The sequence below is a fragment of the Labeo rohita genome, chromosome 8 (genome assembly GCF_022985175.1).
Source record: "Labeo rohita strain BAU-BD-2019 chromosome 8, IGBB_LRoh.1.0, whole genome shotgun sequence".
NCBI classification, from domain to species: Eukaryota; Metazoa; Chordata; class Actinopteri; order Cypriniformes; family Cyprinidae; genus Labeo; species Labeo rohita.
The window spans coordinates 11,250,007-11,264,296 of record NC_066876.1 but is presented as its reverse complement, the minus strand read 5'-3'; the positions used below and the strand labels follow the sequence as shown (position 1 = coordinate 11,264,296).

The 14,290-nt window shown below is 35.3% G+C and overlaps 1 protein-coding gene across 1 annotated transcript; it reads left to right on the top strand.

Moving 5' to 3' along the window:
• The first annotated feature begins 1,261 nt into the window (after nt 1–1,261).
• Nucleotides 1,262–10,079, top strand: gck (glucokinase (hexokinase 4)). The gene is made up of 10 exons (XM_051116271.1): nt 1,262–1,411; nt 1,582–1,744; nt 2,767–2,921; nt 3,007–3,126; nt 3,266–3,361; nt 3,510–3,609; nt 3,809–3,992; nt 6,118–6,273; nt 9,014–9,247; nt 9,385–10,079. The coding sequence occupies exons 1-10, from the start codon at nt 1,265–1,267 to the stop codon at nt 9,530–9,532; spliced, it is 1,503 nt and encodes a 500-aa protein (XP_050972228.1). The 5' UTR covers nt 1,262–1,264; the 3' UTR covers nt 9,533–10,079.
• Nucleotides 10,080–14,290: the final 4,211 nt, after the last annotated feature.

Below are 14,290 nucleotides of genomic sequence, written 5' to 3'. Positions count from 1 at the left end.
TGAACTTCCATCAAGTACCATATAAACTTGCTGTTAATGACAAATGTCATATTCTTTTTTTATGATTCTGGAGCAATTTTGAATCTTTGTGTAATCACGTTTATCAGATTTGACAGACCTGATCATAATCTTATTGATTTTTTCTTTTTTTGACTCTGTCTGACTACTTAGGTAACTCTTCAGAGTGCAATAAACTTTTGATATTTGGACTTTCCCTCACATCACATTCCTGCAGGCCTATTTCTGGAAAAATGTTTGCCCTGTGCAAACTAAGTCATCTATATTAAGCAAGGGTTTAAGTTCAGTAGTTATTTTTAAATGTAACCTAAGTTCTATTTTTAAAAATCAAATTCCTGAAATTACATTACATAAGGCAAATCAGTATAATATTATATGATATATCATCATATAAATCAAAAGTTTAGTGGCAAGCGCAAACATCTGAAGAAACCCACATGCCATCTAAGGTGCATCCTGGTATAATGTGGTTAAAATGTTATTTTTTGCTTTGCAATGCATCAGAATGACGCATGTGTGTATAAATATACTTAGCATAATAGTAATATGTTTGTTGTTGTTTCATATATGTGACCATGGACCACAAAACCAGTCATAAGGGTCAGTTTTTTTCAGATTTATACATCATCTGAAAGCTGAATAAATAAGCTTTGCATCGATGTATGGTTTGTTATGACAGGATAATATTTGGCCGAGATACAACTATTTGAATATCTGGAATCTGAGGGTGCAAAAAATCGAAATATTGAGAAAATCACCTTTAAATTTGTACAAATGAAATTCTTAACAGTGCATATTACTAATCAAAAATTAAGTTTTGATATATTTACAGTAGGAAATTTACAAAATATCTTCATGGAACATGACCTAATGATTTTTGGCATAAAATAAAAATCAGTAATTTTGACCAACACAATGTATTTTTGGCTGTTGCTACAAATATACCCCAGCGACTTAAGACTGGTTTTGTGGTCCAGGGTCACATATAATCATTTTTATTCTAAATTTCACATTAATTGTCAGTCTCATTTTGAATTTCCCATGGAGTCAAAGGTCATGTTCACTGAGAAGCGCGTGATCGTGCTGAGTGGCCTTGACAGTTAGGTTTCCAAGGTGATAGGTGAGATTAAATGTACGTGTGTGTGTATGTTTGATCAAGTGTGTGTGTGTACACAGAGGGCAGCGATCTTTTTGACCACACCTCCCCTCCTCCTTCACTCGAGCATAAAAACAGCTGAGCATCTCCATGCACCTCACTCACGTTCAGACTTTAGCAAATCAACGCTCATCGTACACTTGTTTGGAAAAACTTGCAAAGATGCCGTGCCTGACTTCAGCTCGTAGGCAGAGGATGCCAAGTAACTATGAGTCAGTACTAGAGAGAATTCTCCTGGTAAGAAACTAGCTGAATCTATGTTTAGACTGGCATGAATCATAATACATGCTTTTGGCTAATTTTTGATTCACTGGCACTGTGTCACAAACACATGTGAGATCATGTTAATATCAAATTATGACTAAAACTATTCCCTTATTTGAATCTCTTTCTGGCTTATTCTACAGGTGGACCAAATTCTGTCTGAGTTTCTGCTGAGTAAAGAAGATCTAGAGGAAGTGATGAGGAGAATGCGGAGGGAGATGGAGAGAGGACTGCGTGTGGAGACACACGATGAAGCCAGCGTCAAAATGCTGCCCACTTATGTCCGCTCCACACCTGAAGGCTCTGGTAAGAATTCAGCTCTGGTCCTCATGCTGGGAAATGTTTAATTTTAACATTGTTTAAAGGGTAGTTTTCACATGTTTTTGGTTGGTTAAGTATAATGTATATGCCGCATCTTGTCATTTATTCTTAAAAATATATATTTTAAAATTAAAATAAAAATGTTTTGTTGCATCTGATGCTCTTAGGAAGCACAGATTCATGTTAAAGTCTGTGTAAAGCAATTTTAAATATGTTTTCGGAGTTTGTCACACCACAAAAGTATGTTGTTAACCACCCAGCCAAATTTGAATGAGAAAAAAACGCCAAGTAATAAAATAAGATATCAAAATGTTGAAAAAATAAGGGCTCAAACGCTGGGGGCGTGTCTGCTGTCGGCGTGGAAGCCACGTCCACTCGAGGGAAAACTGCTGTCTCTCTCAACTGTTAAATTTCGCTACAACCTGAATAGATGACTGGGCTGTTTTGTAAATATCGCAAACCAGGAAAAATATGCATTTACGTGACAAGGCATAGCTGGCTAGCAACTAATGGTAATGAGAGTAAATTGCGACTGAGTAGGGGAACAACTGATGCAATGGAAAGCATCTGCTATGTACAAACATCTTACAGACATCTGTAAGATGTCAGTTTTACATACATTCTAAATCATAAACATCTTAAAGACATCTAATAGACGTCTATTTGACATTTTGATAGGAAACATCATATAGATGTATTGCAGATAAGCAAACACTCAAAAAATACATCTTACAGATGTAAATGACACCAAAAAGACGTCTCTGTGACGTACGTGTGCTATCAGTGTTCAACAATGCATTTCTAACATTTATAATGTGTTCACAAACAATTTTCTAAATGGTCTTTACACAGACTTTTATCAGTATAAGGTTCTTATTAGGTTAGTTTATGTAAATAACAGCATGAGTACACTGACAAAAAGTCCTAATAGGCTTTCTTTCCTGGAATCAGATGTGATTCCCGTGACTCATTATGTTGCTGATGCTTATTTGTGTGACTCATCTCAGAAGTGGGTGATTTCTTGGCACTGGATCTTGGAGGGACAAACTTTCGAGTGATGCTGGTAAAAGTGGGTGAGGATGAAGAGCGAGGCTGGAAGGTGGAGACCAAGCATCACATGTACTCCATCCCCGAAGACGCCATGACCGGCACAGCTGAAATGGTGAGATATCAAAAGGCCAAAGAGTCTTTAAATAAACATATTCTGACATTTTAGTCTCATTGTACCTCCTTTTCTCTACGTAAAGTTGTTCGACTACATCGCCGGCTGCATATCTGACTTCCTGGACAAACATAATCTGAAACATAAGAAGCTTCCACTGGGATTCACCTTCTCCTTTCCAGTCCGTCATGAGGATTTGGACAAGGTTGGTGTCTGTATGCATGTAAACATGAGCCTCTTAAGATTTAAAACATGTTTTTAAATTACGAAGTAAAGATGAGATGCATTTTAATGTGGATGTGCTTAGTTAACAGATGTACTTTTTTATGTTTAATTTGTTACAGGGCATTCTGCTTAACTGGACTAAAGGCTTTAAGGCCTCTGGCGCTGAGGGCAATAATGTTGTGGGTCTACTGAGAGATGCCATTAAAAGAAGAGGGGTTAGTATGCATGCATACTAAAAATTTCCAGTTTTGAATCTTGTCCTGGAAACAGAAAGCTGCTTTTAAACCACTGGTACCTTAAAAGGTTATTTTAAAAGGTTAAAACACCTATCAAATAAAAGTGATTAAATATTTCTTTGTTTAGGACTTTGAAATGGATATAGTTGCTATGGTGAATGACACAGTAGCCACCATGATCTCCTGCTACTACGAGGACCGCAGCTGTGAAGTCGGCATGATAGTTGGTAAGACAGTGACTGCACACACTTAGTCCATGTAAATATAATTAAAGCTCGAACATAAAGTTTATAACAGGATGATGGAATATTTGGACAACCATTCAGGAAAAACAGCATGGCAATAAAGCTATATGCCAGAAGCTTTTAGTTTAATGTTTTTGTTGTCTCTCTCTTTTGTTTTTTCATTTTTTTCATGGTTTCTCAGGTACTGGCTGTAATGCGTGTTATATGGAGGAGATGCGTAAGGTGGAGCTGGTGGAGGGAGAGGAGGGGAGGATGTGTGTGAACACAGAGTGGGGAGCATTTGGGGACAACGGTGAACTGGAGGACTTCCGGCTGGAGTACGATCGCGTTATCGATGAGACGTCACTAAACCCTGGACATCAGCTGTAAGTGAGCTTGAAAATAAATAAATAAATAAATAAATAAAAACCCATAAAATGTAATTAAATTAAATTAAATTAAATTAATTAAAAAGAATAAAACAATGTTCCAGAAATCTGAGACCGCTTTGATAATCAAATTCAAATTTAAATTAGGCTATCAAACGATTAATCACGATTAATCGCATACAAAATAAAAGTTTGAGTTTGCCTAATATATGTGTGTGTACTGTGTGTAATTATTATGTATATATAAATACAACACACATTCATGTATATATTTAAGAAATATATTTACAAGTATATGTATTTATTATATTTTTATATAATTTATATTATATATAAATAAAAAAAATATTTTGTACATAAATAACATATTTCACCTAAATATGTACATTAATTTGTGTGTATTTATATATACATAATAATTACACACAGTACACACACATTTATTAGGCAAACTAAAACTTTTATTTTGTATGCGATTAATCACGATTAATCGCGATTAATCATTTGACAGCCCTAGTTTAAATGTTTTATGATTTTTTTTTAAAAAAAAAAAAGAAGAACAAAGGAAAGTTATGAGGTAAAATAATAAAAAAAAACTTCTTAAATATTTAAATATATGATTTATATCTTACAGTAAGGTAAAATGAATAAGAAATTAAAGCTGTCAAACGATTAATCGCATCCAAAATAAAACTTTTTGTTTACATAATATATGTGTGTGTACTTTGTATAATTATTATGTATTTATAAATACACATACATACAGTATATATTTTTTGAAAATATTTACATGTATTATTTATATTATATATAAATATATTTAATATATAAACTTCATATTCTTCTTAAATATATCCATGCATGTGTGTGTATTTATATATACACTACCGTTCAAAAGTTTGGGGTCAGTACATTTTTATTGTTTCTTTTTTTTTTTTTTTTTTTTTTTTTAAGAAATTAATACTTTTATTCACCAAGGATGTATTAAGTTAATAATTAAAAGTTTATTAAAAGTTAATAATAAATAATTTACATTGTTATAAAATATTTATATTTTGAATAAACACTGTACTTTTTAAACTTGTTATTCATGAAAGAATCCTGAAAAAAAAAATCACAGGTTCCAAAAAATATTTGGCAGCACAACTGTTGATATTATCCAACATTGATCATTCTAATAATAAATCCGCATATTAGAATGATTTCTGAAGGATCATGTGACACTTAAGACTGGAGTAACAGCTGATAAAAATTCAGCTTTTCATCACAGGAATAAATTCTATTTTAAAGTATGTTAAAATAAAAAAACATTATTTTATATTGTAAAAACATTTTGCTACTGTATTACTGTTACATATATTACTGTTTTTTTTATATATATTTTTAATCAAATAAATGCAACCTTGATGAGCATAAGAGACTTCTTTAAAGACTATTACAAGTCTTACTGACCCCAAACTTTTGAACGGTAGTGTACATAATAAATATACACAGCACACACATATAATACGTAAACAAAAACTGTTTTTGGATACAATTAATCACGATTAATCGTTTGACAGCACTATAAGTACTTCTTAAATATTTAAATATATGACTTATAGCTTACATAGAAGCAGAAGATGCACTTAAAAACATGATATATGTCATAAGAAACATTTACTACATTATTAAAATGCTAAATAAACAAAGTTTAGTGTTTTCAGACAAGCAGCAGCTTGATCGGTGTGTGAACCTGAAACACAGATGTTCTTACATACTTGCTTCTAAGTTTAAGAAGAGCTTAGTTAGATGGCAACCTGGAGCTCTTATGTGGTCTCCAGGTGATGAGGGTTGTTTTTCTGTACATGTGGAGACACTGACGGTAGCCACGTCAGTGCTGGAATACACACGGCTGGATTAATGGCCAGGGAAGGAGATCATTAGTGAAACTGCTCGCTTAATGGGTATTTACAATGTATGCTAGAAGATACTCAATGGGCCGCTCCTCTGTCCACGTCACTTCAGGCCATTTGTATTTCATGATTATCCTCAGGCTTTTACTGTCAGTAGAATTGTTCTTTTTGCTGTTGAAAGACTTTGAAAGATCTAATATCTACATATTCTTTTCTCATGACTCTAGGTATGAGAAGCTGATTGGTGGGAAGTATATGGGGGAGCTTGTGCGTCTTGTGCTGCTAAAACTAGTGAATGAAAATCTGCTGTTTAACGGCGACGCCTCAGACCTGCTGAAAACACGTGGAGCTTTTGAAACTCGCTTTGTCTCCCAGATTGAGAGGTATGACTGAGCTGTTGATATTACAAAGAGAAAATGTTACTTAAATCAAGACACATTTGTTTGAAAGGCAAAATGACTTTTATTACTTAAATATATTAAGTTGAAAAAATATCAAAATTAAGTAAGTTTATACTGAAATGAGAGAAAATATCTAATTATTTTAAAGATAGATCTTAATTCAAAGTTTATTTTTGTAACCCCATTGGTTGATTTTTTTTTTTTTTAAGTATAAACTAGGGGTCAACTGATTATCGGCAAGGCCAGTAATAAGCATTTTTAATGGTTATCGGCATCGGCATGGAAATATACTTTACATTTCCGATCTCTGATGTTTCTAGTCAAATTTATGGACGCCCGTTTCGACCACTGAAAAATAAAAATTTAAAAAAGGTTTTTATCTCACAATTCGTAGTTTTTTCCTCGCAATTGTGAGCTTACGTCTCGTAATTCTGACTTTTTTTTTTTTTTTTTAGAATTGCATGATATAAACTCATAATTTTGAATTCACGATTCTGACTTGTTTTTCAGAAATGTAAGAAAAATTTTGATATAAACTCGTAAATGATATAAACTTGAGGTACAAAGTCATAATTGCAAAACATAAACTCAAAATTTAGAGAAATAAACTCTTTATTAAAACAGTTTTTTACTTTTTTCTCAGAATTGTGTGATACAAACTTTGCAATTGCGAGTTATAAAGTCAAAAGTGTGAGACACAAAGTCGCAATTCTAAGAAATAAACTTGCAATTCTGATCAATTCTGAATTTTTTCTCAGAATTGTAAGATAAAAACTCACAATTCTGAGAAATGAAGTCAGAATTGCGTGATATAAACTCTAGAATTGTGAGTTTATTTCTCAGAATTGCGAGTTATAAAGTCAGAACTACGAGACAAACTTGCAATTCTGAGAAATAAATTTGCAATTCTGACTTTTTTTTCCAGAATTGTAAGATAAAGACTCACGATTCTGAGAAATAAACTGGTAATTTTAACTTTTTTTTTGGAATTGTAAGATAAAAACTCGTAATACTAAGAAATAAAGTCAGAATTGTGAGTTTATATCTCGCAATTATGACTTTATAACTTGCAATTCTGATATAAACACTCAATTCTGATATTTTTCTCAGAATTGTAAGATAAAAACACAATTCTAAAAAATAAACTAGTAATTCTGAGAAATGAAGTCAGAAAGAAATGAAGTCAGAATTGCGTGATATAAACTTGCAATTCTGAGAAATAAACTCGCAATTTTTTCTCAGAATTGTAAGAACTGCATGATATAAACTCAAGAATTGTGTTGATTTCTCAGAATTGCGAGTTATAAAGTCAGAACTACAAGATTTTTCGCAATTCTGAGAAATAAATTTGCAATTCTAATATAAACACTCAATATAAAAACTCAATTCTGAGAAATAAAGTCAGAATTGTGAGTTTTAAAGTTAGAATTGTGAGTTTATATTTCACAAATTCTGACTTTAGAACTTGCAATTCTGAGAAATAAACTCGCAATTCCAATATGAACACTCAATTCTGATTTTTTTCTGAGAATGGAGGATAAAAACTTGAGAACTTAAGTCAGAATTGCGAGACATAAACTTGGAATTGTGAGAAATAAACATGCAATTCTGACTTTTTTCTCAGAATTGTAAGATAAAAACACAAATCTAAAAAAATAAACTCATAATTTTGAGAAATAAAGTCAGAATCGTGACTTTTAAAGTTAGAATTGTGAGTTTATATTTTGCAATTCTGACTTTATAACTTGCAATTCTGAGAAATAAATTCACAATTCTGATATGAACACTCAATTCTGACTTTTTCACAGAATTGTAGGATAAAAACTTGAGAAATGAAGTCAGAATTGCGTGATATAAACTTAGAACTGCGAGTTATAAAGTCAGAATTGCGAGACAAACTTGAAATTGTGAGAAATAAACTCGCAATTCTGACTTTTTTTCTCAGAATTGTAAGATAAAAACACAATTCTAAAAAATAAACTCATAATTTTGAGAAATAAAGTCAGAATTGTGACTTTTAAAGTTAGAATTGTGAGTTTATATTTTGCAGTTCTGACTTTACAACTTGCAATTCTGAGAAATAAATTTGCAATTCTGATATGAAAACTCAATTCTGACTTTTTTCATGGAATTGTAAGATAAAAACTTGAGAAATGAAGTCAGAATTGCGTAAACTTGCAATTGTGAGAAATAAACTCGCAATTCTGACTTTTTTTTTCCCTCAGAATTGTAAGATAAAAACACAAATCTAAAAAAAACCCTCGTAATTCTGAGAAATAAATCATAATTGCGTGATATAAACTCAGAATTGCGAGTTTATTTTTCAGAATTGCGAGTTATAGTACAAAGTCACAACTGCGAGACATAATCTCGCAATTCTGAGAAATAAACTCACAATTCTGACTTTTTTCTCAGAATTGTAAGATAAAAACTCTCAATTCTTGTAACCCATTTTTTTATTCAGTGGCGGAAATGAGCCTCCATAAAAAAATAACATTATTATATTTAGTTAGATGTTTAAAAAAGTTTTAGTTTAAGTAATTTAGTTGATCTTTTTACCCCATTTCAACATGGATTTCTATGGAGAACGGAACGTGAAAGCATCCAAACAAAAGTTAGAATCCATCATGGCGGCGCTAATCAGTTATTCAGGAAAAAGGTGTAAAACAGGGGAAAAAGGTATGTTTGTATCTTAACACACCTTTTATATTATTAATTTCAGTGACACCGGGGACAGAAAGCAGATCTACAACATCCTAACCTCATTGGGAATCTTACCGTCGGAGCTGGACTGTGACATTGTGCGTCTGGTCTGTGAGAGCGTGTCCACGAGAGCCGCTCACATGTGCGGGGCCGGACTCGCTGGCGTCATCAACGTAATGAGGGAACGACGTTGTCAAGAGCAACTGAAGATCACTGTGGGAGTCGATGGCTCTGTCTACAAACTACACCCTCAGTGAGTACAAGAGGACATTATGGGAAGGCAAACAAAGAGAAGTGAGGGGGGAAATTAAGAGGAAACACAGATGAGTAAAGGATATAACACAGTGTGATATAAACAATTAAAATGTGTTTTCCTGCTCCTCTTTTCAGTTTCAAGGAACGGTTCCATAAGCTGGTGTGGGAAATGACACCTCACTGCGAAATTAGCTTCATCCAATCAGAAGAGGGGAGCGGTCGGGGCGCGGCTCTCATTTCCGCCGTGGCATGCAAGATGGCCGCCTCTATGCTGGCACCGTGATAAACACGCAATTTGGCCTCGTCAGGTGGATCTCAGCTGACCCGCAATGTTTGAGCGGCCTCTCAAAGCCTCTCCTTATGGTGAAAGTGCTTTTCTCCTTTTGAACATTGCATTGGCGCATTGGCGGCTGTAGGGTCGTTTGGCAACATCTTTTAACCGCATGCATACAGCTGATTGAAATATTTCACATATGTATTATTTTAAGTCAGATGTTTGCATTTAATTGCGCTTTTACACGAAACATACTTCTTTTATTATTAGCTGTTGTACTGAGCACCTTCAAGTAATGTTACATATACTTGCACCTTCATGATGGCTGTTTGGAGGTTAGGAGAGATGCGGAGGGAACTACATAGATGTGATTGTAAATATTTGAACTGGACAGGTTCAGCAAGGTAATTGTGCACTGTTTATTGCTTTTATTTATTGACTTTTAAATTATGTTTATATTCAATGTTAATCAGAACTGTTAAATTATTTAATGCAGGACTTGAATATACTTTGTACATGTGATTAATTATTGTAAATAAAGCTGCTGTACTATTGAGTGACTTGGATTGTTGTTTTTAGACGTCTGTTATAATTCTTGTGTCGAGTTTAAATGACTGTTACTCAAACGTAAGGATAAACTGTGGAAACAAGGCTAAAGGCCCCCCTTACGTGTGAAGAAAAATACATTTCTTCTCATTTAATTTAAAATACAATAAACACAGTAACATTAAAAACTATATATATATATATATATATATGTATATATATATATATATAAAATGTACCTCCACAAGATCATTTCAGGGAATCTCACAATAATGTTTTAGATTAAACTAATGAGTTTTTAATTGTTGCATATTCTGACTTTATGGACCAGGATGGATCATTTTGCAGTGAAAATGTTTAGGAAAATGTTTAAATTACAATAATCATTACATCTGCTTGATGATTGTGTCTGATAAAACTGGTGTCAAACAAAGCATCATAAAACTTACATATATATGTTTATGATTAACACAATAAAGTCTTGCATACTGAACTTAAAGGAGAAATTCACTTTCAGAACAACAATTTACAATAATTTACTCACTCCCTTGTCATCCATGATGTTCATGTCGTTCTTTCCTCAGTTGTAAAGAAATTGTTTTTTGAGGAAAACATTTCAGCATTTTTCTCCATATAATGGACTGATATGGTGCCCTGTTCCAAAATGTTGTTTAAATGCGGCTTCAAACGATCCCAGCCGAGGAAGTAGGGTCTTATCTGGTGAAACGACTGGTTATTTACATTAAAAAAATATATACAATTTAAATACTTTTTATTCTCAAACGCTCGTCTTACCTTGCTTGAACTCTGAGTACTCTGACTCAAGACAGTTAGGGTATGTTGAAAAACTCAGACCGTATTTTCTCCCTCAACTTCAAAAATCATTTCAAAATCATCCTACATCATTGCAGAAGTTCTGACCCAGTCTTTGGAATGCGAACATGCAAAAAAGATCAAACATCCTTAACAAAAAAGGTAAAATAGCGATATAGGGCAATTTTGAAGTTGAGGGAGAACATGAGATGGGAGTTTTTCGACATACCCTAACCGTCATGAACGGAACAAAAACAGTCCAGGCGGAGTAAGACAAGATGAGCGTTTGGCATTAAAAAGTATATAAATTGTATTATTTTTATTAAAATAACTGATCATTAGGCTAGATAAGACCCTTCTTCTTTGGCTGGGATTGTTTACAACCACATTTGGGATCGTTTGAAGCCTCATTTAAACTGCATTTTGGAAGTTCAAAATCGGGGCACCATACCAGTCCATTATATGGAGAAAATGCTTAAATGTTTTCCTCAAAAAACATAATTTCTTTATAACTGAAGAAAGAAAGACATGAACATCTTGGATGTCAAGGGGGTGGGTAAAATATGTGTAAATTGTTGTTCTGGAAGTGGACTTCTCCTTTAATGACAGCGTTCAGGTGGATGACACAAGATGTGATGTGTTACTGCCACCTGCTGCTTCTTACATGCAAATATTTGTATTTTCTTTCTTTTTTTCCATGGGTCAAATAAGCCAAAATATTGTTAAAATATGAATTTTGTATTTTTTCTTGTTTAAACATAAACCTCACAAATTTAATAACACAAAAAAAAGTATTTGCTTGAAAACTTTGACGACACCTTGTCTTATACAATTTTGTTTCTTAAAATCTATTTATTACTATTTTTTAATGTTTTTAGTGAAATATTGTAATAATAGACATAATTAAGTCATTTGCATGTACAAGAGAGTGGGCTTTTTTTGTGGTCACAGCAGGCTGTATATATATATATATATATATATATATATTATTGTAATTATCTATCTACTTATTATTACTATTATTATTATTAATTTTTATATAATCTTGTACAATTTTGTGTCTTAAAATCTTTTTATTTATTGTTTATTTATTTGTTTATGTTTTTTTCTTTTCTTTTCTTGTTTATTTTACTTAATTTTATGTATTATTTTAGTTATCTATTTTTTATTTTATTATTTCTGTTTATTTATTTATTTATTTATTTTGCAGTGAAATAATGAGGTATGCAAACTTTTGGACATATTGAAGTCATTTGCATGTACAAGCGAGTGTGCTTGTTTTTTTGTGGTCACAGCTGGCTGTTTTTCATACCGGATGTGGCTGTAACCAAACAAAAGATAAAGCAGATCTTCAATGATAGTGTTGGTTGCTTTACATCTTTTGAATGTTGCAATTATTTATCAGGTTTGAAAGTAAGCTCTTAACAATACAATAAAATATTGTATCCTAGGTTTGTCTATCGAATCAGTTCCAGTCAATTCTAAGCCAGAGTCCACCTCTGTCATCCCTGAATTAGTCACCCTCACTACCGTTATCCAAGAGAAAGTTGTGTCAACCACTGTCATCACCCAGTCAATGAAGGTTACTCCAGGCATTTCTGAATCCGCCAAGTCAACCTCTATTTTCCCAGAATTTACTGAATGCCCTCCTGTCATTCCAGAATCAGTCCAGTCTAATGTTATCCCTCAGTCTACAAGGTCCGTTCCCAACTTGTCACAGTCAGCTGGATCAATTCCTATCTCTGCTGAGACGACCAAGGCCACTGCCTCCCCGCCTGTGTTGGCCGAGTTAGCTACAGATACTACAAAGGCGGTAAAGCATGCAGCTTCAATCCATCAGAAGCGTAGGAAGACGGCCTGTACTGTGCAGTCTAATACCCTTCCTGTTTTGTCTACTGAAGCCATGCTAATGAATCCGGTCTTGTCCAAAGATTGTGTTCCTGCCAGTCATGTCATATCCACAAGGGCTTTTCCTGAGCAGGCTGCCACTCCTGTCATGGCCACGGAGGCCGATGCAGAGGTTATTATCTTGCCTGTCTTGCCTGGCCAATTCCAAGCAGCCTTTTTTCCCAGTAACTTCCAAGGATGGCATTCTCACCAGCCATGTTAAGTCTAAGAATGCTCCTACAAGTCATGTAATGTCAACAGAAGTTACTGTTAATCAAGTAATGTCCACAGAGGACATTTCTGAACAGCCCACTCTCACTGTATTGGCCACAAAGGTCAGTCAAGTGGCTCTCATTCAGCCCGTTATGGTCAAGGAGGCCATGTCTGAGACTCCTGCTGTTTCTGTTGTGCCCCCAGAGGCTGTTCCTGAGCGGCCTGCTCTTAGCATGTTGGCCATAGAGGTAATTCTGGAGGCTCTTATCCAGCCCGTTATAGCCACAGAGGCCATCTCCGAGCACCCCCGCTCTCCCAGTCACAGCCATGGAGGCGATTCCCAAGCAGCCAGTTGTCTTGGCCGCTGAGGCCTTTTTTTTAAAACTCTTGCCAGTCTACTCCGGTCCACAAGAGAGGTTCTTGCTGCCCTTGCCATAGCCACCAAGTATGAAATACCTGAGACTGAGCCTCCAGAGTTCGCTCCAGTCCAGGAGCCTCCAGAGTTCGCTCCAATCCAGGAGCCTCCAGAGTTCGTTCCAGAGTGAGCAGTCCTCGAGCCCACTCCAGAGAGAGCAGTCCCCGAACCCGCTCCAGAGAAAGCTGTTCCAGAGCCCACTGCAGAAAGAACTGTTCAAGAGCCCGCTCTAGAGAGAGCTATTGCAGTGCCTGTTATTGAGGAGATAGTTCCTGAGCCCGCTCCAGAGAGAGCAGTCCATGAGCCCGCTATGGAGGAAATTGTTCCCAAGCCCGCTCCTGAGAGAGCAGTCACAGTGTCGGCTCCAGCCCCTGAGTCCGCTCCAGTGTCGGCTCTGGCTCCAGTGCCCAGCCTAGTGTTGGCTTCGGCCTTTGAAGAAGTTTCTAAGTCTATGTCAAAGCCTGATCCTGTTATCCTTAAGGACACCCCAGAACCCAACCTGTTCCCAAGAGTCTTCCTGTCAGTTCCCCTGATTCTGCTCCTGTCACTAAGTCCAGTTGGAAGACCAGACCAGTGAGGCCAGTCCCTACACTTAAGGGAGCATCCAGTCAATTTCCCATCCCTCCCCTCCCACCCTCTGTGTCTCCTAGTTTTGGTCTCCCTAGACCAGCACCTCCCTGGTCCGCCATGAACTGTCTGCCTGGTTCGGTTCCCACCCGCCTCTCCCCTCCGTGTTTTCTGGCCAGTTTTGGACTTTAATGTCCGCTAACCACCCACCACCCCAGTTAGTACCACCTGTGATGTTGCCCCTGACAATCTTGTCTGTGTTGTCTTTGTTTCATGTTTCTGTGTTTGTGTTGTGTCTGAGCACATGGCTCTGTCTTTGTTGTTGT